General features: G+C 34.2%; 1 protein-coding gene across 8 annotated transcripts in view; it reads right to left on the reverse strand.

Annotated features, from left to right (window-relative positions):
• The window catches only part of LOC150082917 (TOX high mobility group box family member 4-B-like), a 359,573-nt gene that overhangs the window by 26,592 nt on the left and 309,804 nt on the right, over window positions 1–23,177 (reverse strand). For all 8 annotated transcript variants that reach the window (XM_090377677.1, XM_090377674.1, XM_090377675.1 and 5 more), the window contains 2 exons: window positions 17,620–17,755; window positions 2,308–2,388 (listed from right to left, as the gene is read on the reverse strand). In XM_090377677.1, coding sequence (XP_090233803.1) covers window positions 2,308–2,388; window positions 17,620–17,755 — 217 coding nt within the window. The remainder of the gene's footprint in view (window positions 1–2,307; window positions 2,389–17,619; window positions 17,756–23,177) is intronic.

Below are 23,177 nucleotides of genomic sequence, written 5' to 3' on the forward strand. Positions count from 1 at the left end.
AGAATAACTCATGAAAATCCTTCCCTTTAGGTGCACATAGCTAGATGTTATTTCCCTCTCTGCCTGAGATCTTACTACAGCTGCAATTGAAGAGGACTCTAGAAATTTCCCCAGTCATAGACAAGAGGAGATGGATAGTTTATCTCTTAGTATAAAACAGAGCTATGATGCTCAATACATTCTACTTCATCATTTGTAGAAGAATAAGAAATTTACCTCAATATGATACATAGAACCTTCCTAAGAGAAAGGTTCTATGTATCATATTGAGATAAATTTGTCTTATTCTTCTACAAATATTGAAATACAACACAGAATGTATTGAGCATCACAGCTCTGTTTTATACTAATTATATTCATATTTTAAACTTTTGTTGACTATTTCATTCATTTCTCTTCCTCTCCTAGCATAACTTATCTGAAAAGTTCTACATATCATATTGAAGGAAGTTTCTGATGATGTTTTGATGACTGAATACACAATATGTAACTTGCATTTGTCAGAGTGGCTGCTACACAAATGAACTCTTTATGGTCAACTGTCCATATGGTGCCATAAAAACATACTATTCTGGTATAAACTGCTTCTGCACTATACCAGAATAGTAAAAACATACTATTCTGGTATAGTGCAGAAGCAGCTTATGTTAAGTGATTCTGAGAAATGTCAGGAATTTTGTTTTTCAGTTCTGGCTAGTATGGAGGCAGACAGTTTAGGCCTTGGAACATTCTGTGGATTAACAAAGCACACTTCCAACTGAATGGTTGGAAGTGTGTAACTAGCATTAGATACAAGAAATGTCACATTTGTGTGTTATTGAAATTCCAGTGTATTCCCCAAGTATTAAAATGTGGTGTGGTTTCACTTTTATGTTCACCATCGGATCCTCCTTTACATGAGGATATTCATCTGCACAGTTCTGTAATGTGTAGTACTGTGACTGGTACACAATACTATGTACTTCTCAATCAAGACAGACGTTATTCCCAACCTTCAAGCTAGAGGCGGCTTGAAGGAAGGTGCAGCACTGCATAATTTCCTACTTGTCCATAAATATTTGGTCACTTCATTCATCTGACTTCACGCCATGCAAATTTTGGTTGTGGAAATTATTTGAAAAACAAAGTGCATTTAAGGTAACACCGAAACCCTGGCAGACAAAACAACTCAGGAACATTCTAAAGGAAATAGTATAAATGACAAGTAACATGGTTCTTTGATTATTGACATCACCAGATGTTGACAATCATGGATAGTTTGATGAACTTTTTTTGATATGAGTACCATTCACAATCTGAATAAGTCTGTTGCTATTTGCTCCTACGTAATCTAGGAGTGCCATTTTTTTGTCCCTGAGGCTACCTCAGTTTTTGCATACATGTCATTCCTTTCTGCATTATAACTATCATATACACTGATTATTTCATTAGCTAACCAATTTTTGGAAGATACTGAAGTCTGAGCATGAATGGATACTTCATTTGTGTGGGGACAACCAATCAGATGATGTCAGTAATATATACATCTACTAAAAGGTTAAATCATTGCATGATTTGTAAGGGGGGGGGGCAAATAATATTTACACATAGCCATGTTATAAGCCTCTAAAATGGAGTAAAATCACCCTGAATGCTCATTAATGTTTTAATAATGTACTTGACTAGTTAAAATAAAAAAAAATAAAATATTACTTGTAAAAGGTTCTGTTGTGGAAGAAGTTCTTATCTGCTTTCAAGTTCCCCTTCCCATTCCCAGTATAACTTGTTTTAGTGGCATATACCATATATATTTTTACTTCTAGGTATTTGTGCGATGTATATGAATTGTCCTAGCAGAAAGCACAAGCTAATGTGAAACTGACATTAGCAAACTCTGTTCTAATATATTTTGCTATTGGCAAATGGCTCTGAAACAAGCACAATGATGATTCTAGCCAATTCAAATGTGCACCAGCATCTATTCCTAAAGAAACTTAAGGGAAAGTGCATGTCTTGCAACAAATAATGAACTGGCTGTCATATGCATTTCACATACTTAATATCAACCATTTGGAACTGTATACCAAAAATGTTGAAAAAAAGAGGGCAGGGGAAGTGACCAACAGTATGTTTAAAACATTCCATCTACATTTGGAAAGTATCTTGTTTTACCCTGCTGAAACACAGTTATTCATTATGATCCTGAAACACATTTCCATTCTCGTATTTTTAAAATGATTTATAAACGTTGAACAGTAATTTTTTTAATTAAAAAATAATTAAGGCAAAACCAATATTCCTGTTTGATTATTAAAAATAAGCACTCACTTTAGACACTAAACTGGCTCGGTATGCAGCTAGGGCTTTTAAATATTCTTTCTTTGCTGCCTCAGTCTTTTTCTTGTATACCTATATACAACAAAAATACCTTTCACCATTATATAGCCAAAAACTACATTATGATAATCAAATTATTAGCTTCTTGCACTGATATCAATATATTGTTCACAAATAAATTAATTAAATTACAAGGAATGAAATCAGTATCACGGCACATGCTAATTGGCTCTAGAGAACTATTTGAAATAATGAGAAATTAGCAACATCAAAATTTGGTGAATGGCATGTTTCCAGTGCTGTATTTACTGCAGAATGTCAAAGCAGCAATAGTTTATAATGTGATGGTGAAAAATCCTCTGAGTAGGAACAGGAAACAAAATCTTGGAATGACAAGATTTTGTTTCCTGTTCCTACAAAGAACAGGAAAACAACAAAGAAACTTAGACTATTTTTATATAGACCATAAAAATATTACTTTATCAGATTTTTTTTAATACACAATTTATTGTGCTTATTTAAAAAATTTTTATATTTATTTGTGGGGGGGTTGGCACATTCATTATTTTGTGCCATATTGCACTGGTTCTTGCAACACCTGTCATCTTTTTATCACATGTATGCTTTACAAGCATATTCACAGGCTAATAGTAGGACATTCGTTTTACCTGAACCAGCTAAGATATAAAAGCAGAACATTGCAATTACTGTTGATTTCCCACAACCTTATTTTAGGGCCATTAACATGTGTGTACCAGGCCTAGCCTTCCTAAATCCAGCACTGAAGAAGAGAAGCATGCAGTGATTTCTGCTTTGCAGGAATATGCATACATTTGTTTTGATTTACACAAGGCCATCATGAAAGACCCCGAGTGGCAAATGAGTGATCATAGTAATTTTCCAAGCAATTTCAAATCATGTTCTCTTGTAAAGAAGTTCTCCATTGCAGGGAGTGTTACAGTATTCTAATTTATATAGTCATCTAATTTTGCTCTTCTGAAGTAAAGAAGTTAGTCTACTTCTTCTTATGTGTGTGTAAAATTAAATTTATTATTACACTAATCTTTCCTTATCGCTTGGTCACTAGTGGCACCACTCATGCTTCATGTGGCAGGGCTGGAAACCTGGAAAAGGAATGCTACCTTCTCAGGGCCAAAAAGAGAAAATAATGAGCAAGGCTAATCAAAAAATTCAGTAAAAATGCAAAGGATAGAAATAATTCATACAGAATTCTTTTCTGATTATCCATTCAACAGAGGCACAAGCTCTCAGGAAAATGTCACCTCTCTTTAATCAAAAAGGGTTGGCAGGATCCCAAATATTGGTAAAGAGGGCCTGTAGTAAACACTCAGAACTTTTGAAGGCCACCAAATTTGGTGAATATCGATAACAGTAACTTCATGTGCAAATTTGAATTTCTCATGAACAATTACATCTGAGTGGGATCTGTCACATATTTGCAAAGAAAGGTTGTTCAGAACTATGCGAGTTCAAGAAGTAACTACAGTAGAGCATATTTCAGTCAGAAGATATAACCTCAACCAAAAAGCTGATTCTGACATTTAATACATCTTTACCTCCAAATTTAATGTTAAAGCAGGATATCTAAACTGCCCTGGATGAACGTACAAGGGTGGACAAAATAATGAAAACTCCATAACCAATATGAAAGTAGTAGTTTTTGTAATGGTTCTATGAAATATTTATAAGCATGCAATGATTTTTTTCTGTTAAAGGTTGTACACTGAAGGAAAGATGATAAAAGCCGATGTTTATTTAGAAATGATATAAAAAGACAAAAAAAAAAAAAAAAAAATGACCAACCTGTCTGAATTTCAAAGAGGTGAAATTTTTGGTGCACATTTAGTAGGGACTTCGATGACTAAAACTGCTGATTTATTTTATGTACCAGAGTGATAATGTATCGAAAGTGATATCGGCAATCACCAAGTATGGAAAAACAAAATGTCATAGGATGAATAGTGGCAGAAAATCGAAGCTGACTGAAAGGGACTGCTGGGCACTGAAAGGATTGTATCCCACAAACATAAAACTGTTGCCTCAAAAAACAAAAAACCAAATAACTGCAAAATTTAATTGCATCTAGACAAAATCTCGGCAATTCAGTTTCCAGCAAAACAGTTCAGGGAGAACTTCATAAAGCTGAATTTATGACAGAGCTGCCATTGCTAACCACTCGTTACTGATGTTAATGCTAGAAAGACCATGCAACAGTGTAAGGCACACAAAAACTGGACATCTGATGATTGGAAATGTGTCATATCATTCACACTTTTTCCAATGTCACAGAGAATTTACATTTGCCGAATGCCAAAGGAAGCACATCATCCTGACTGTCTTCTGCCAAACATGGAGATCAACAATGGTTTGGGCAACAAATACAATATTCTTGTTATTCTTTAGGTCCTGTCATTACCCTGATACTCTGAGTGACCAGGTTCATCTCATGGTACAAACATAACCTCCCACAAATGATACCATGTTTCAAGATGATAATGCTCCAATACACACAGCTAAACATATCCAATCTTGGTTTAAGGGACATGAAACTGAGGCTAAGCATCTCCCATGCCCTGCACAATCACCAGACTTAAATGTTATTGAGACACTGTGGGCATATTTGGAGAAGAGAGTGAGAAGCAGATTTCCTCCACCTTCATCATCCAAGGAGCTTGAAACATTCCTCCACAAAGAATGGTCCAATATTCCTCTTAAAACAGTTCAAGATATTTGAATTGATTATATGTAGAATACAAGATTTTTTTTTTTAAAAGCAAAGGGTGGCCCAACACCATATTATTGCGTACCTGTAACTCTTATCACAGATGTTTCCATTATTTTGTTCACCCTTGTATGCCTCAAACCCTTTAAGATGTTTGCAATGCCAAAATTATGGCATTGAATGATTAATTATCAATTATTTCAATAACAGAAATAATTATGTGCAAATTAGTTGATAACAAAATCATCAACAATAGTGGCCAAATGAAACTACTGCCTCACCTTCCCTATAGAGGGTTTTGGACTGAATGAATGGTTTGATATGGGGGGGGGGAGCAAATTAATTTTGTTATAACAAATATCAGTGGAAATTATTTAAAAGAACCATTATTTGATAAAATAAAAATATTTGATTAAATAAAAAAATTGCATCTGTTGTGTCTTGCATATACTGTTTATTGTTTATCAAAACAGGAGATAAGCAGCATTCTGTATTCTCTTGCCATCGCAGCTCACTTTTTTTTTGAGACACATTAAGATTATTGAAAATTATTTTGACCTTTATGTAATTCAACCAACTTTCAGGTTTTGTTTTTTTCTTATTTTTTAAAATAAAATTTTCTTATAATCCTGATACGGGCATATAGTACCGTATAGAGTACTTGCCTATACTTTCAGATAGTATAGGTATACATGGGACAGAAATTTTTTTTTAATACAGGTAACCCTCGTAAAACATGGTAGTTTGATTCCTACAAAATCTTGTGTAATGAGAAACCATATAATATGGGACTAAGAACCAGTACAAGGGGGGGGGGGGGGGTTATGTTCCAAAAGCTAACAAGAATACACCTTTTTTTTTTATAACTATCAGAAACTTAATTCTTATATCAGTAAAACTTAATATTTTTTTAACTTTATTTTTATAATAGTAGTAACTTAACTGAACAAATGTGTTTACCTTACAAACTGTGATACTTATATTTCAGATAACGTACATTCATTTAATTTTCTTCTTCTTCATCACTGCAAAGCACAATCTCTTCTGCAGCATCTAGATTTCGTGTACCTTCTGCTTTCTTTAAAAGTCACAATCTGCACGTTTCGAAGCCACAATTTTTTATGAACTCAAACAAGCACAAGTTCAATAAGTACAGAACCTAACTGAGGGATCTCCCAACAAAATATAGCGGATCCCCGCTTTAAAAATATAAAGCACAAATCTAACTTTATACCTTACCAATTAACAAAGTTAAATGATACGTGAAAATTGGAAGAATGTTTTACAGTTAGCAAAATAATATGCTTGCATACATAGCTTAATACTTACTGTAATATGTACATACTAACTAATTGATATTTCTACACTGACTTTTATTTTCTTTAAAATTTAAAACAGTAAAAATGATAAGCAATTAATAACAAAGAACACGGTTCACACAAGTGAGATATGGAGTAATGAGTTTCTGAAAATTTGTTTTTTATATGATTATATATTTCATGGAAGAGGAACACATTTCACCACAATAATGTGAAAACCCACAGAATTACAGCTATTGGTACTATAGCAAATGCAAAAAGATAGTTTACTACCCGTTTATAATTGATTTCACTAACAGAAAGCCGACCGGGCTAGCCAGGTAAGTAAAGTGCCTGCCTGGAAACCCAAAGGTCGCAGGTTCCATTCCTGCCTCGGGCTAGGATCAAAGTACTGCAAAAACCTTGGGAGGTGCATTATGGCCACAGAAGCCTATGCGGCAACAACTACAAAAAAAAAAAAAAAAAAAAAACGGAAAAGACCAATAAACTGAAAATTGCAAATTGTTTTTATTGTTTTATGGTAGTGACCTCCAGAAATGTGCTTTAGAAAAATATCACGAAGGCGATAACAACTAGCGAGTCAACAGCAGGGATTCACAAAAGGGAATGGAAATGTTAAAAATTACATTTAACACATAATAGCAGGGTTTTCCCAGCGCAAAAGCACCATGTTGTGCGAGAATTGGCACAATTCTCAAACCATGATATATGGAGGTTGCCTGTAACCTACATTATAAAAACATTCTTAACGTATCATCTCCTGTGTTTTTTATTATGAGCAGGAAAGGTTTAACATACAAATTTCTTCACTATATCCATAGGTGCTATTTTAAAAGTTCATTAAAGATGATCTTCAACACATTAAGTTACAAGTCAAGGGGAATTGAAACTTATTCCTTATTCCCCATAAATTTTCTAAATTAAATTTTTTTATAAACAGGACTCAACTGTTTATCTGGACTAAAACAGGTGTTTAATTACTGGCTTCCTCTGAATACTCTGTGTGTCATTTATATCAATTTCCCCCTCAATAAATATCCAAGCATTAATTATTTGTTTAAAGACCATATACAGTGGTGGACTAAACATAGAAATTGGATGGAAAAATTACCATCGGGTACCTTTCAAGTTCAAACAAAGTCAGCCCCCCCCCCTTTTTTTTTTTTTTTTTTTTTTTACAAATTCAACAAATTGTATACCCAATTTAAAAAAAGTAAAGTACAGCAAAATGTTTCATACTATTTAGACCACTGTTGATATTAACATTATAATCAAAAACAGGCTGAAAATCAAAGATGAAATATGAAAGAAAGACCGAGGATAGGGGAAATCAAACTGTAATTTCATGAAAAATTTATATTGTTTTGCATGATTTTTGTTAGATATGTTACCAATAAAAACATGTAAAATCAGTGTATCACTGTATTAAACAAATAATCATGAATGAATGGTGTTAGCCACAGAAAATCTCTTCCTACAAAAGAACCAATCAGTCCGTCTCTGAATAGATAATATTTTAAAGATTACTGCACTATTATCTGTTCACAGCTGCAGCAATCAACTTAAAATCTATCAGTGATATCAAGTTGAGTTTAACAATTGAAATAATGATGCCCACATCTCCAAGCTGAAGATGTGCATACTCTGGCTACGTTCCATTGATATGTTCCAAGAATTAACTTAAAATTACTTCAAAAACAAATGACAAAAAATGACAATTTTATCTCAAAAATTGCATAATTAATCATTTTCACTTTTGTCAATTCCTATCATTTCATTAAAAAACAAAATAAAACAGCAGAAAGAAAAATACTGTTTTCAATCAGTGTTAAACTTTATCCAAGAGCTATAGATTTTGCCATTGCTCAATTCCATTATGCAAGAAATCTAGTGAAAATGCTCAGGACAATGTGGTTAGCTGCACACGACTAAATTTATTGTTTCCAAGTAAAGTACATTAGCAATGACAACAGGATGTTAAACCAGAGTAGTGGACAACGACCTCACTCAAGATTATCTTCCCACAACAGCAAAGAGCACAGTGCAAATGAATGGATGCTGAATAATGATGCAAATTCTGACAATACTGCACTCTCCAATGTTCATTTGGGTGTCATTTCTCTCTTTAGTTGGCAATAACAAGTATATTATGGCTGCATTCTGTAAAATGTATTGCACTGTTCTGCTACATTTAATGATAATGCCTGTCAGAAGAGGCAATGAAAGCTGCCATTTATTTTGATTATGTTCAATTAAAACAAGCAGCAGATGATGAATTGAGGAGATTTATAGGCTCTAGGGTATTATTTCTATCAAAGATGAAGAATTTTAATTGCACTCCAGCTTCACCTTTATGGTGGCATAATTCACAGCCCTGTGAAAATCCAACTGATAACAGCCAAGGTTATTACATCCCAGTAGAGTGGTACCCTGGGCCATTAAGTTTCCAAGTTTTTAATGGCTTATTGAGAAATTCTTCAAATTGCTACTAGCTCCCTGGTGATTTTCAGCTTAAATTTCCTCTTCTTGGGCATTTATTTGTGAAAGACAACCTCATTAAATAATGTGCAGGCTGGAAGGCTGGTGTAAACTTGCTAATACATTAAAGCAGATGGGGGAAAAAATTCCCAGATTACATTATAATGTGACTGCACTTACTTCAAAATGGGACTAATAATAATGCTTTTACAACTCCCCATAATAAACGTGAAATAAGAAATATGTTTGAAATTATGACTGAGTATTTAGAGCCACAATTTCAAAACTAAATTACCATCATAAAATTTCAAAATTGTATGGAATAGCACTTGCTATGGACATTGCCAATAACAGTAAAAGTAGAGTTCTGTTATAAAAGAAATTTTTCAGACAACTGTATACATGAAAACAGTCTAAATGCTTGTTAATCCTGTAATTATGAAAAAAATTATAACTGCAAAAATCCTAGAGTATATTTTCTCAGATATAAAATATTTACATTCAATTTATTTAAAAATTACTTTTATCTTTGTCTCTTCTCACCCCCCTACTAATTAAAAACTATCAAGGCAGATGTTCCTTTAATGGCTGTCATTTCAGTTTTCAAAATTTATTAAAATAGATAATTACTAAGACAACCAGGACCATGATATATTAGCATACACTGCACGTTGCATGAATTTAAAGGATCAATATTTATTTTGCACAATGTAAAACTAGAACTTTCCAGTGTTCCAGTGTCTCTGTTTCAGATGTTTATATGATTGTAAAATTTTTTTTGCAGTAATCTTTTACAGCTTTTAATATTATTCTTTCTACCAAAATGAGAAAGAAAAAGCAGGACCTTTCTTTTCATTTTATAGTACCCAGTCAAAATCAGAATAAGTTTAAGCTGAAATGCAAAGTGGTGGTTTAAAAAAAAAAAAAAAACAGCATTTTGGAAAATAGTCTTTTTTAAACTTTGTATTCAGTCAGAGAGTACTGAATTCTTTAATAAACTTCCAAATAGTGTTGTGGAAATGAGTAGTTTGAATAAATGTAAAGAAAATTAGGATTAGGACAATGGAAAATATTCTTTTTTTTTGCTGGTGCTGCATAAGCTTTGCTTCCTTGTAACATGTTGCCAATACACTTACTACCAAAATGAGAAATTAAACCCTACTTTAAAGAAATGTTTACACTTCAATAGTAACAAAGTTCAATGTTTCACTGATACAATAAATCAGCAACACAAGTTGGCTTTATGTAATCTTTTTCAAACCTGCAAATGTCCATGTCCTGTGGGAAGCAGAGCAATGCCTGTTCGAAAAAATTTCCACGATTCAATATGAAGTGAAACAGCCAGCCTGAGAATTTATCATGGCACTATTTGCAGTCACTAGTACAGAACTGATTCATCATCCTTTGGAACTTCTTTGAAAGATATGATACATTATAGCAGGATAAATAATATAGCGTGTGTACATTATCATGAAATATGAAGAAAATAAGATACGGAGGGTTAACTGTGAAGGATAGAGAATAGGTGCAGGATATGTAATTTCATTTTAAGGTAAGACTGCTTAAAAAAAAAGAATGAGAATAATATATAAATAATTATAACAGAAAATTACAGAGAGGAGAGCATGGTGTATGATGGTCTCCAGTGAATACATTACAAATATTTAGGGGTGTAAAAGAAAGACAGAACATAAGAAGGAAGAAAGAAATATAGTTTTTTTCACTGGAGCGTTATTTTTCTACCCATGCTGAAAATGTTAATTGTCATAATGTTAATAAAAAAAAAAAAAAAAAAGATTCCTAGGAGCCATTATTATGGCATGATCAGTATGTCGTGCCAAATATATCATGCCCTATCAAAAAAAAAATTGAAACCAAAATCATATTTGGGTCTGTCAGGCCATTCAGATTCATTTTTATATTAAAGAAAATGCTGTCTCATGGAGATTAACATGGTAAAATGGAGGCAGTGAAAGTAATGCTTTGCACAACACCATGCTACTCTACTGCAAAGATGTTTGAATTCTGTTTTATTTGACTAAATGTCATAACATAAATTTGGAAAATTTTTACAGTTCTGTAGTGCAATCTGCACAAGCATTACACAATTTATTGCTATACATTTCTATTAAACAACAAAATATCTTTAAACCAACCTGATGAATAATCACTGTTCCTATTGTTGAAGCTCGACACTAAGCAATTCCATCAGTTCATTCACATTTTTCAGTAACAAAGATTACTAACAGCAAAAGGTCTGATCCAAAAAAAGTGATCAGCCCTTTCCTGTGGCTGAAAAATACAGCAGCCACAAAAAACAGAGTAATATCAATATTTTTTTCCCCCAACATATTCTTCCACATTAGTCTAAATTGAAGTACCTCAAAGCTTGGTGATTTTTAAATAAACCAAAATCTCAAAGGGAGATTTTGGTTTATCCTATATCAGTAGTTATTTCTACGAGGTGCATTCAAGTTAAGCTCTTTAAATTTCTTATAAAATATACACAAGATACAAAAATGAAATTAATTGATTTTTCAATATAATCTCCTAGAAGGAACACACATTTTTGATACCTTTTCTTCCAAGCTGCAAAGACCACTTCAAGGTTTGTTTGGAGATGTGTTTAGCCCACTGGTGAATGGATGAAGCAGTTACTTGTTGGCCAGGAAAAGTTTGGCCACTAAAAACATTCTCAATGGGGCAGAGCATTTTCCTGGTGGAACTGAATATGATTCAGTCTTCTGAAATGTTGGGAGAAAATTTTGATGCTTTGTTTCAAGATTGAACAGTGGAATTTATGTCTCATCTTTCACAACAATTGAGAAGGATGCTCTTTGCGGAAGAACTTTTCCTAGCCTGCAAGAAAGCATGTGAAAAATGCATGTTCCTTCAATGCTGAAAAATGAGTTTTTGTTTCATTTCTATATCTTTTGTACTTTATGATGTAAATGCACCACATATTTAAGTAATCAAATAAGTAATCATTTGACTAAGATAGTTGGAATTTTGTATCTGTACCCATATGTGTTTTTCAAGTTGTAGCAATTCCTTTATAGTTAACTTTAGAGTCAACATCAGTGATGCAGGATGGCTTTCACATCAACAAGTGTTGCTGCTCATAAAGGACAGGGGTAAAATGATTCTTTACTTTTAGAAGCAAGCTGTTTTCATGCAAAAATAAGTCTGTGAACTTGAAATCATAGGGACAACGAACGGCACCGAAGAGAAACTATTCAACCATTATGATTTACTACAATGAGTAACAACAAATATGAGGCCATATTTCATCATGGTCTAATTTTATACCCAAAATACAAAGTGCACAATTTTCTCTTGGATTCTCAATGCAAACTACCATATAAATAAACAGAAGTCATCAGAATTGCTGACGCTTTAGTTTTCAAAGAATAACAGCAACTTATAATGGTAATCACTGATTTGACAAATAATTAAATTTAACTGAGATGTTCAATTCCTCTAATTTTTTATAAAAGAAACCCTTATACTATAAATATTACACTGCCATAGTATCCAATCGTATGTTGAATATGGCAAATGCAAGAAAGCAAGTTATAAAGAATCATTAAAAAAAAAAACAAAAAAACACCACACCTTAATACATCAAATATCCATCACCGCCAATAATTTGTCTAGGTCTCCTCTTCCTTGAATTTATTCAAACCCACTTCCACAACAACAGATGGAAGTTTGTTCTAACACTCAACCACCCACTGGCTGAAGGAAAACTCCCATACACCTATCCTGTAACCATCCTTCCTCAATTTGAATTTATGTCCCTTCATGCGTGTGATTTGAGCAAGAGAAGAATTCCACCAACACAGCTTGCTCAATCCATTACAAGATCTAGTCTCTAGATCCTGTAATTTGCAGAACTGAATCCCTTATTAATAAGACCAATCTTTTGTTCCCTTCAACAATCTTACCCTTTTCTGTATCCATTCCAGCAGATCTGTATTCTTCCTAAAATGAGGCCTCCAGACCTGGATGCATTACTCAAGATGCAACCTAACCAATGCCTTCTATAACTTCATATCTGACTGCACAATTACCCCAATGCTTTTTCATCTTCAACTATACTACCCTGAGTAGTACTACATAGTACATTAATATGGGATTATTGCTATCTTTATGCAGTACCTTGCATTTGTCAATGTTAAACTTCAACTGCTATTTCTCAGCCAATCTGCCTAATTTTTTGATATCTTTTTATAGTATCTTACCTTGATTACTGTCATTAACCACCCTGCCAACTCACATTAAGCCTGATATACCTTCATTAATAAATATAGAAAACAACAATGGACCCAGCATTGAATCCTGGGTACTCCACTAGTAACACTGGTCCACAAAGATCTGTGCCCATTAACAACATTGTACACTGTACTCCTCATATTCAAATTCTGCATCCCTTATGTGACATTATGTCTCCAATCTATAGGGACACTACGTATCTCTATAATGTCGGAATTCAATGACTTAATCAGTATTTCAAATTCATCCACAATACTTCTGGCATTAGTGTACCTACAAGTATACATGCACCTGTTCTTACTGTTAGTTACCCTAACACAGCACATGTATTTAATTGTTCCATTATGATCCACAGCAGTACTTGAAATCTCTAACACCTTGCATTCCAGGCTGCTGCATGTTCAAATAGAAGCACTGCATGAATCACTTTCATCACTGCCTGTTGCTCTAGCTAATGCATGAATCACTTTCATCACTGCCTGTTCCTCTAGCTAATGTATTAATCTGTATATCTCCCTAGGTCAGTGTTTCTCAAAGGGTGTGCCGCAAAATCTTAAAAAAAGCCTAGCGTCGTTTTTATTTTAACATCACCGTCCGAATATACGTACATTACCATTAATAAGAATAAAGTACACGAAGGATCTTTTTATGACGAATTGAAATTGACATATCCGAATACAAGGGTGTCTGCATTGAGACGCCAACACTATTTGAATAAAGACCAATTATCTGTCGCCCGCAGACCACGTGATACTGTATAAGTGCGCAGCGCTCCTGAATTACCTCAGAAAGTCAAAATACGGGATCCCATCTCTAGTCTCTCTAGTTCTCTGGGAGTTGTACATGTATGCATGTGGCGTATTACGTGTTTATATATATCGTGTTAATATTGTCATATTAAACTGTGTTTGTGTTGTCAAGTAAATAATTTAGGGTTAGGCGATTTCTTAAGGTAATTTAATATATATAAAAATTAAATTCTATAAAACCGTTTTTTGTTTATTAGAAAAAACTGAAAATGGATATACGAAAATTTTAAAATAAAAACAAAACTATTGATGTCGGCGACAGTAGTTCTGCAGCAGATACAAATATATCCATTGAAAATAGTGATAATATGAACAATACCAGCACCGATGAATCTCAGCCAAAAAGATCGAAAATTAGTACAAGAAAATCACTTAAATTTTGGTTTTACGTGGACAGGGGACATAAATTTCCTCTTACCTCTATGTGTTGTATGTGGACATAAAAAAAGCAAACAGTGCAATGGTTCCTAGCAAGCTAAAACACCATATGGAAAAAGTTCATCAAAATTTGATGTCTAAAGACAAAAGGTATTTTGAACGATTAATGACAAATAGTGACAAACAAATACAAAAATTGGAAAACACAATAAAGTGTCTGACAAAGCACAAATTGCCTCCTATGAAATAGTGCAACTTATTGCACAAAAAAGGAAATCTCATTCGACTGGAGAAATGCTGATCGGTCCTGCTTGTCGTATAATGGTGAAATGTATATTCGGCAAAGATGCAGAAGCTGAAATAAATAGAATTCCTCTTTCCAACGATACTATAAGTCGAAGAATAATCGATATGTCGGAAAATATAGTATAAAATGTTCAACAAAAACTTGATGGTCAAATTTTTGCTCTGCAAATAGATGAGTCAACAGATATCAGCGGGAAAGCACAATCAATGGGATTTGTTCGATTCATTAACGGAGATTTAATTATGAACCAATTTTTATTTTGTCAAGAATTGCCAGGAAGAACGACAGGAAGGGAAATATTTAATTGTGTAGTTAACTTTTTTGAAAAGACAAAGTTATCATGGAATTTTTGTACAGGCATTTGAACAGATGGTGCTGCATCAATGATTGGACCTGAAAAAGTTTTTTTGGCGTTTGCAAAACAAAAAAATTCAAATCTTATTTCTACACATTGCATTATTCATCGAGAAGCTTTAGTAGGCAAAACTCTCCCGACAGAATTAAGCATTGTACTGGATGACATAATAAAAATTGTTAACTATATTAAAAGCAGACCTTTAAAATCATGGAATTTCAAAGAATTATGCGACAGCATGGAATCTAACTACAATTGTTTACTACATAATGATATTCGTTGGCTTTCTAGAGGAAAAGTTTTAGCCCGTATATTTGAATTGCGAGCAGAACTTTGTACATTTTTTAAAAATGAAATAAGTACCGCAGGAAAACAAAAGAATCGCATGAAAATACAAAAATTTTATGATTGTTTTAACAATGAATTGTGGTGTGCAAAACTGGCTTACATAGAACATATATTTGCATATCTTAATATTTTAAATACTAGTTTACAAGGGCGAAACGAAAATATCTTAACATCAACAGATAAGTTAATTATGCTTGTGGATGAATAAACTTGATGAAAATAATTTAGCTATGTTTCCTAAGATTCCTGAACAGATGAGAAATTTTCTTGCACCAGTGGTGAAAAACCATTTGGATTTGCTTCAAAAGGCAATAAAAACATATTTTCCATCTATTAAATTGGAACAATATGACTGGATTTGAAATCCTTTTATTAATGATACATCAAACTGGAATCTTTGTCTTGAAGAAGAGGAAGAACTGATTTCCCTTTCATCCGATCAAACATTAAAAATCAAACATTCGGAATTTCATTTGGATACTTTTTGGATTTCAGTCAGAGATGAATATCCAAAGTTATCTAAAAGAGCAATAAATATTTTACTCCAATTTTCTACGTCGTATTTATGTGAGTTAGGATTTTCAACTCTCACTAACATGAAAAATAAAAAATGATCAAGATTGGAAAATGTCGAAGATGACCTGCGGAGTTGCTCTGTCTGAAATAAGACCTGATATAGCAGAAATAACAAAACATTGTCAATCACATATTTCACATTGACTATAATTTTTTAAATAAAAATTCATTTGATCTCTATCAAATATTTGAATAATTTAAAGCTTTGTTGAAGGCATACATATTTTCTTTTTGTAATTATTTATTTAATTATTTTTATATTTTATTTTGGTTGTAAGAATTGTTTGCATAACACAGATATAATATAAGTATAAATAAAAAAATTGTTAATATTATTTTTCGTTCTTTTTATTTAATTTAGAAATTTCTTCTTCTATGACTACGTAGGTGTGCCACGAGAGTAAAAAGATTGAGAAACACTGCCCTAGGCCATCAGGTTTCTGGCCCACCTAGCACTGCCTTGATAACATCAGCAAATACCCTTGTACTTCTTTCTATTTAAGTATATTCCATCCATGTAAATACAGTATCCTGTTAACAAGCACAGACCATGCTGTGAAAAATTCTACCCCACAAGCCTTGAATAAGTCTTTCCAGGGCTGAATTGATGGACAAGACTCTCAACATGTACTTACTCCTATTGTGCCTGGGCAGATTTCAAACACTTTCAAATTTAATCTAACTTGCAACTTTTTGCCAACGCTGTCCTCTACTTGTTAAGTCAGTCCTCAGATTTCCTACTCTTAATATCATTAGTGCCAGTGTGCTCAACAATATCAACTTTTGTGCCCTTAGAAGATATCTGCTCTACATCATCTACTTTTAGCCCCCTAGCAAAAATATCCTGGTTCTATTCCATTTATCCTTTTTGCACAATATTTCCTGTTTCCCTGGCAACAGAGTCACAAACAATAACTACCTCCTGCAGAAGACTTATAATCAACTTGCATATGATGGCATTATATGCACAAACCTCACCTATTGTATCCTATACAAATTCAAAAAGTTAGTTAAAGTAAGCAATGCATTACATTTCAGGTGTGTTCTAATTTTTTTCCCTTTTTCTGTGATTAATAGAAGTGAAAAATAAATATAATGTTACCTCTCCTTGTCAAGGAATTACTAAGATTATAACTTTAAAGAACATTTAATACAACTCCATAGTTTAATGTTCTCTAAACTTAGCCATTCAGTTTAATTACATTTGTAAAGTATTTATTACTCCCCTCTTGTAAACTTTTTTAAAGTCTCATTTCTCTGTATATATGTATCTCTTCACAAATGATGGTACATTTGCGAACCTTGCATCAAGATACATGCTAAGTGCATACAGAATTTTTAAGCCTAATATTACCGCATTAAAGCTGTTTAATCTATGAATTTCTATTTGTCTGATATTACCAAAATTTGGAATGGCTCAACAAATATTTTTAAAGGGCCCAAAATTAATTTCATAAAAATCCATCCATTGGAAGTTGAGTTGTTACTTGTGGATGGATGGACAGGTAAGGTGAAGACAATAGGCACATATACATATGTATATATGTGAATGCACCTAAAAATAGAATACATAAAAACGGATGCTTTTAAGCTAATAACATTTTAAGCTAATAACTAATATAATTTTAAGCTAATAAAATTGTGCTAAGAAACAACTTACAGAAAACATTCTCCAAAAAAATTTAAATTTTAAAATAGTAACAATATTTACTCACATTTTTGTGCTCAGCATCTAAACTATCCCACATTGATGCTACAATCTTGGATACTTCTCCAAAACTAGCATTTGGATTCTGTCCTTTGATTGCAGCTTGTGTATCTCGGAAGAAAAGTGCATAGGCTGAAACTGGCCTGGGAGAGAAGAAAAAAAATAAAATAAAATAAAATAAACCCAATGTTTTCCTAAGTACCATAAGTTCAAGGAGGGGAAAGGAGTGAATATGACTGTAATATATAGGACAGTTTTATAAACCGGTTCTCATACTGATATTACTAAGCAAGAATGCTAGAGCCCTTTATTTTCCAGCTTGAAATGCCAGTTACACTTGCACTATGATTTAACAGTTATTTTATACACATGCTCGAAGTCATCTTGGGGTGGAAATGGATTGCCAGTGGGAATGGGTGGGGGGAGGTATCCAACTACTACCATCCTGCAATGAAAGCCTAAGTTCTGGTCCACAATCCATACATACATCTAACATACAGATGCTGCATAAGCAAACACCAAGAGAATTTTATACTGGTTATGTCTCAGCCAATAAGTGGAGCACAGTACACAATAATACTTGTGGAGAAATGTCTGAATACTTTTGGGCATACAATGTATATATAAATAATATATATTTATGTATATTATATTTCCCTTATATATACACCATTACCTTTGTGTCCACAGAAACAGATAATGCATCACCTTACTTTCTGGTGTATTCATCTGACTGTGAGGTATGGCAAGTCAGCCAGTACTGATATGCTTTTGACAGTGTCAGTCTTCTTGAATTATTTGAGGAATGTGGATGCAATCCTAAACAAGTCTTCAACATCGATAAAACAGGACTATTGTAGAAGAAGGTGCCTAACAAAACTTTCATTACAAAGGAGGAAAAGAGCTTTTCAGGTTAAAGGTCACTGAGATACTTTAAATTGAAACCGACACTTGTTTACCACTCTGAGAACCCATGAGCTTTGAAAGGCTTTGTGAAAGCTAAGCTTTCTGTGGTTCAGAAGTCAAGCACGTAAGCTTGTGTTACCAGGACTTTATTGCAGGAGTGGTTCTGGCATAATTTTTGCTCTTCAGTCAAGGCCATTGATCACTGACTATGCTCCAGGTCGTCACCCAAAAAACCTTGATGAGTTAGCTGATGGGATGGTAAAAACAACCTTCTTGCCTCCCAATACAATATTGATCTTACAATACATAAACCAGAATGCGATTGCTAATTTTGAGTATTACCACCATATAATCACATTTGTTAAATGCTTGAAGGCCACTGATGGAAAAAATAAGCTCACTTTAAGGGAATTCTGGAAAAGTCTATCTCAATGTCAAGAATGCAATTGCTTGTGATAAAGCCAGTTGCTGTATGAATTCTGCACAGAGGAAGTTGTAGCACGATTGTGTCACGGATTTCCCAAAATTCCAAGAGGAACCTCCTGAAAAAATGCAGAAAACATTTTGGAGCTGGGAACTGACTGGGCTTGGAATCAAACCCTCTAATGTTGAATAACTGTTGGAGGTGCATGCTGAAAAGTTCAGCACTCAAGGCCTTGTGCAACTGAGTGAACGAGATCTTAAATGCTGAGTCAAGTGAATAGATGACCTCAGAGGAGTCACCCGAAGAACATGTGGAGAAGCTAAGAATTTTGATGCTGATAGATTTCTTCCAGCACTGGGAGGCAATGAAGGAGCTTTAGATGAGGACCAAAATTCAGTGAGATCTAAGGTCATTAGGGATCTTGAAACTGATCTTTATTGCTACAAGGAAGTTCTGAAGAACAGGAAAAAGGCTAGTACGCAATCAACTCTAGATTTGTTCTGCAAGAAGAAATATGATACCACCAACAATCCACGGCCCTCAACTTCTAGACGTTTAAGTTCTTGATATTAGGTGGAAAGTAATTCATCTGTGAAGAAGTACTATACAACAAAATGATGTGCACACTGTATATTAAAATCAATAAAAGTATTGTTACTTTAGTTCACAGCTTTCCCGGGAATGAATTACCATCATAACATGCGACTATACAGAGGCATTCCCAAAATTCTCTAAAGATGGATATTACTCCTTATCCATCATTAATTTTAACCATTGTGCTTTTACAGACCTGGTTAATCATGGATAATGCAAGCATGCTGTAATGAATTACAACATTAGTATTTTATTTATCAATTTCTTTCAATTTCAGTATATAGAAGTCCCGTAGAACAGTTAAGAATTTCATTTTAGACATATCATTACTATTTCATTCATTTAGAGTTTGGATTTGCATTTTATTGGTGCATTCCTCAAATAGGCCTCTGAGGTTGGGTATATTCATATTACGTTCTTAGCGTTTTTACACCAACCTCTCATGGAGTAGAATAAAATGAAAATAAAATAAAACAAATCTTGATAACTATTTACAATAACCTGTATTTACAAAATTAATATACGTATTACAATATTAAAAGATTAAAATGCATTAAAATATACTAAGTTAAAAGCGATAAAATCCCGTAGCTTTCAAAGGCTTCAGCCTTCTTCTTCAGCAGTACTCTCTATTATTCAGTACACCTTTAAATATCAGCAGAGTAATGGTAGGCATCACATGTTTCCATTCTCACGTGTTCCGCTCTCTTGCATTGTGGAACCGGAAGTGGCTCGAACGGAAGTCGTACGGAACCGCTCATCCTTTTTTAGGATAATAGTCTCTAAAAGGGGGTGAATCCGTACACCCCTATCCCTATTAATGTTGGTTGTAGAGCTGATCCGCAAACTCTCGAGCCACTTACGGTCCCAGAACCCACTTACGGTCCATGAAAGGTTGGTGAAAAAACGCTAAGAACGTAATATTATTGGTGCATTAACAACTAAGGCTATAATGCACCAACACCAGGTCATATAAAAGATAACAGTTAAGATTTCAGTGACTTAACAAATTAGATCACTATGTCAAAATGAATAACAATCAAATATGTAAAAAAGGTAAAAAAAAAAAAAAGGGTAAATTTTAAATACGATGAAAAAGGTTTAATGTTAAATAACTGAAACAACTGACACGTGGTCACTGCCAGATAAAATCTTACTGAGTGTATAAGGCACAGTCAGATGACTAAAAGCAGTCACAGTGTTCAACAGAGGGGAGTCATCTGCCCTCATCAGGAATGAATGCATAAGATGCCTATGTGGAAGCAAGCAAGAACAACTTCCTCTCTAAGGTTATTGTACAGACTAGACTGCCAGTGTTTGCTTACAGGCTTTATCTAGATACAGCTTGTTCTTCACTTGAGAGTGAACTATTGCATATTACTTGTGTCTGTATAGGGACTAACAAATTACAGTTAAAGGGAATGATATAACCTTTAATGGTTAATACTTAGTCTGTACACTCATAAAACATTAGTAAATAAAGTAACTAGCATTAGCATTAGCATAGGCATTTGATGCAAGAAAGCAAGCTTATGCAGCATCAGCCAAAAATAAAAAAATAATAATAAAATAAAAAAAAAAATAAAATAAATAATAAAATAAAAAAAAATAAATAAATAAAAAAAATTTTTAAAAAAATATATATAAATAAATAAAAAAAGAAAAGAAACCACTTCCACTTCACCCCTCTGTTCGTTCAAAATACCTGTCCAGCTGAGCCTTAAACTTATTTAGGCTATCAACTTCCACGACAAGGGGTGGAAGTCTGTTCCACCAACCAACCACCCGCTGCTGGCTAAAGGCAAATTTCCGCATGTCTATCCTACATCTGTCTTTCCTCAATTTGAATTTATGCCCTCTCAGGTGATTATTCTGAACGAGAGGAAGAATCCCATCAGCATTGAGCATGCTCAAACCATTCAAGGCTTTATACACTCTATCAGATCACCTCGCTGGTGCCTAGTCTCCAGACACTGTAATTTACAAAACTTAAGCCTTTCTTCGTAAGAGCACCCCTTTGTTCCATTCACTAATCTTGTTGCCCTTCTCTGTACTCGTTCCAGCAGCTCTACATCCTTCTTGAAATGAGGCCTCCAGACCTGTATACAGTACTCTAGGTGTGGCCTGACCATTGTCTTATACAAGGGAATAATCACCTCCTTATCCCTGCTGGAAAAATTCCTATATATCATTGACAATACACCATGAGCTACTCTTGCAGCCCGTCTACACTGCTCAGAGAACTTCATATCTGCCTGCACAACCATCCCCAGGTCCCTTTCATTCTCTACCACTGTCAGTGTAGTACCACAGAGTTGATATGTTGCTCTGGGGTTGCTGTTTCCCATGTGTAGTACTTTACATTTGTCAAGTTTAAACTTCATTTGCCACCTGTCAGCCCATCTGCTCAACCTTTCCAGATCCTGTTGCAGCAGCATAGTGTCAGTAGTGTCCTTGACAACCCTGCCTACCTTTGTATCGTCTGCAAACTTTGACATTAAGCTTAATATACCATCATCAATATCATTTATGAATACAGAAAACAATAAAGGACCCAATACTGAACCCTGAGGGACTCCACTAATAACATTAGTCCACGACGAGCAGTGTCCATTGATTACCACTCTCTGTCTTCTCCCCTTCAGCCACCCCTTTATCCACAGCAGCAATTTGCCTCCAATGTCACACTGCTCCAATTTGTGCAGCAGTCTTCCATGTGCAACAGTATCAAAAGCCTTTCTAAGATCCAAGTATATAATATCAACATTATTCCCTGCATCCAGTTCCTTTGTGACTGCATCATAGTATCCAATCAGATTGGTCAGGCAAGACTTCCCCTTAACAAAACCATGCTGTGTCCGAGCTATAACTGAAGTCTTGTCTAAATGATCCTGCAGTGCTTCTTTAACTAGTGCCTCCATTAATTTTCCTGGAACAGAAGTTAAGCTCACAGGTCTATAATTACTTGTGTCAGCCTTTGATCCTCCTTTGTGAATTGGGGTCACATTTGCACATCTCCAGTCTGTGGGTACCTCCCCTGAGTCCAAGGAAGCTCTCATAATTATGGCTAAGGGTTTGCTTACTTCCTCTACTGCCTCCTTTAATATAACTGGATAGATCCCATCCACCCCGGGTGCCTTTCTTGTGTTTATCTTCAACAATTTCTCCTCCACTTTACTCTCAGTTATTACAAGATTCTCTAGTTTACTGCTAGAGTTGAATACACCTCTGGCTTTCCCCTCGCTAAATAATTCCTCATGTGTGAATGTCGATGCAAAATATTCATTTAGTTTGTTAGCTACCTGAGCAGGATCATCAACAGTTGACCCATCGATATCAAGTGGACCAATCTGATTCATCCCCTTCCTTCTAGAGTTTACATAAGTAAAGAACTCTTTGCTGTTTTTCTTTGCATCCCTTGCCAAGGATTTCTCGTAATCTGCCTTCGCCTGCCTAACCTCCTTTGTAACTTGGTTACAGATCAACTTGTATCTATCATAGGCTTCTGTGTCATGTGTTAATTTGTATGTATCCCATGCATGTTTCTTCTCTGCCATATGCCTCATCAGTTCATCTGACATCCATTTAGGCCTAAACCTTGAACAATATTTCTTGGTTGGTATGTAAAGCCTAGTAGCTTC

The sequence above is a fragment of the Mastigoproctus giganteus genome, chromosome 7 (assembly GCF_048544385.1).
Source record: "Mastigoproctus giganteus isolate SK-2022 chromosome 7, ASM4854438v1, whole genome shotgun sequence".
NCBI classification, from domain to species: Eukaryota; Metazoa; Arthropoda; class Arachnida; order Uropygi; family Thelyphonidae; genus Mastigoproctus; species Mastigoproctus giganteus.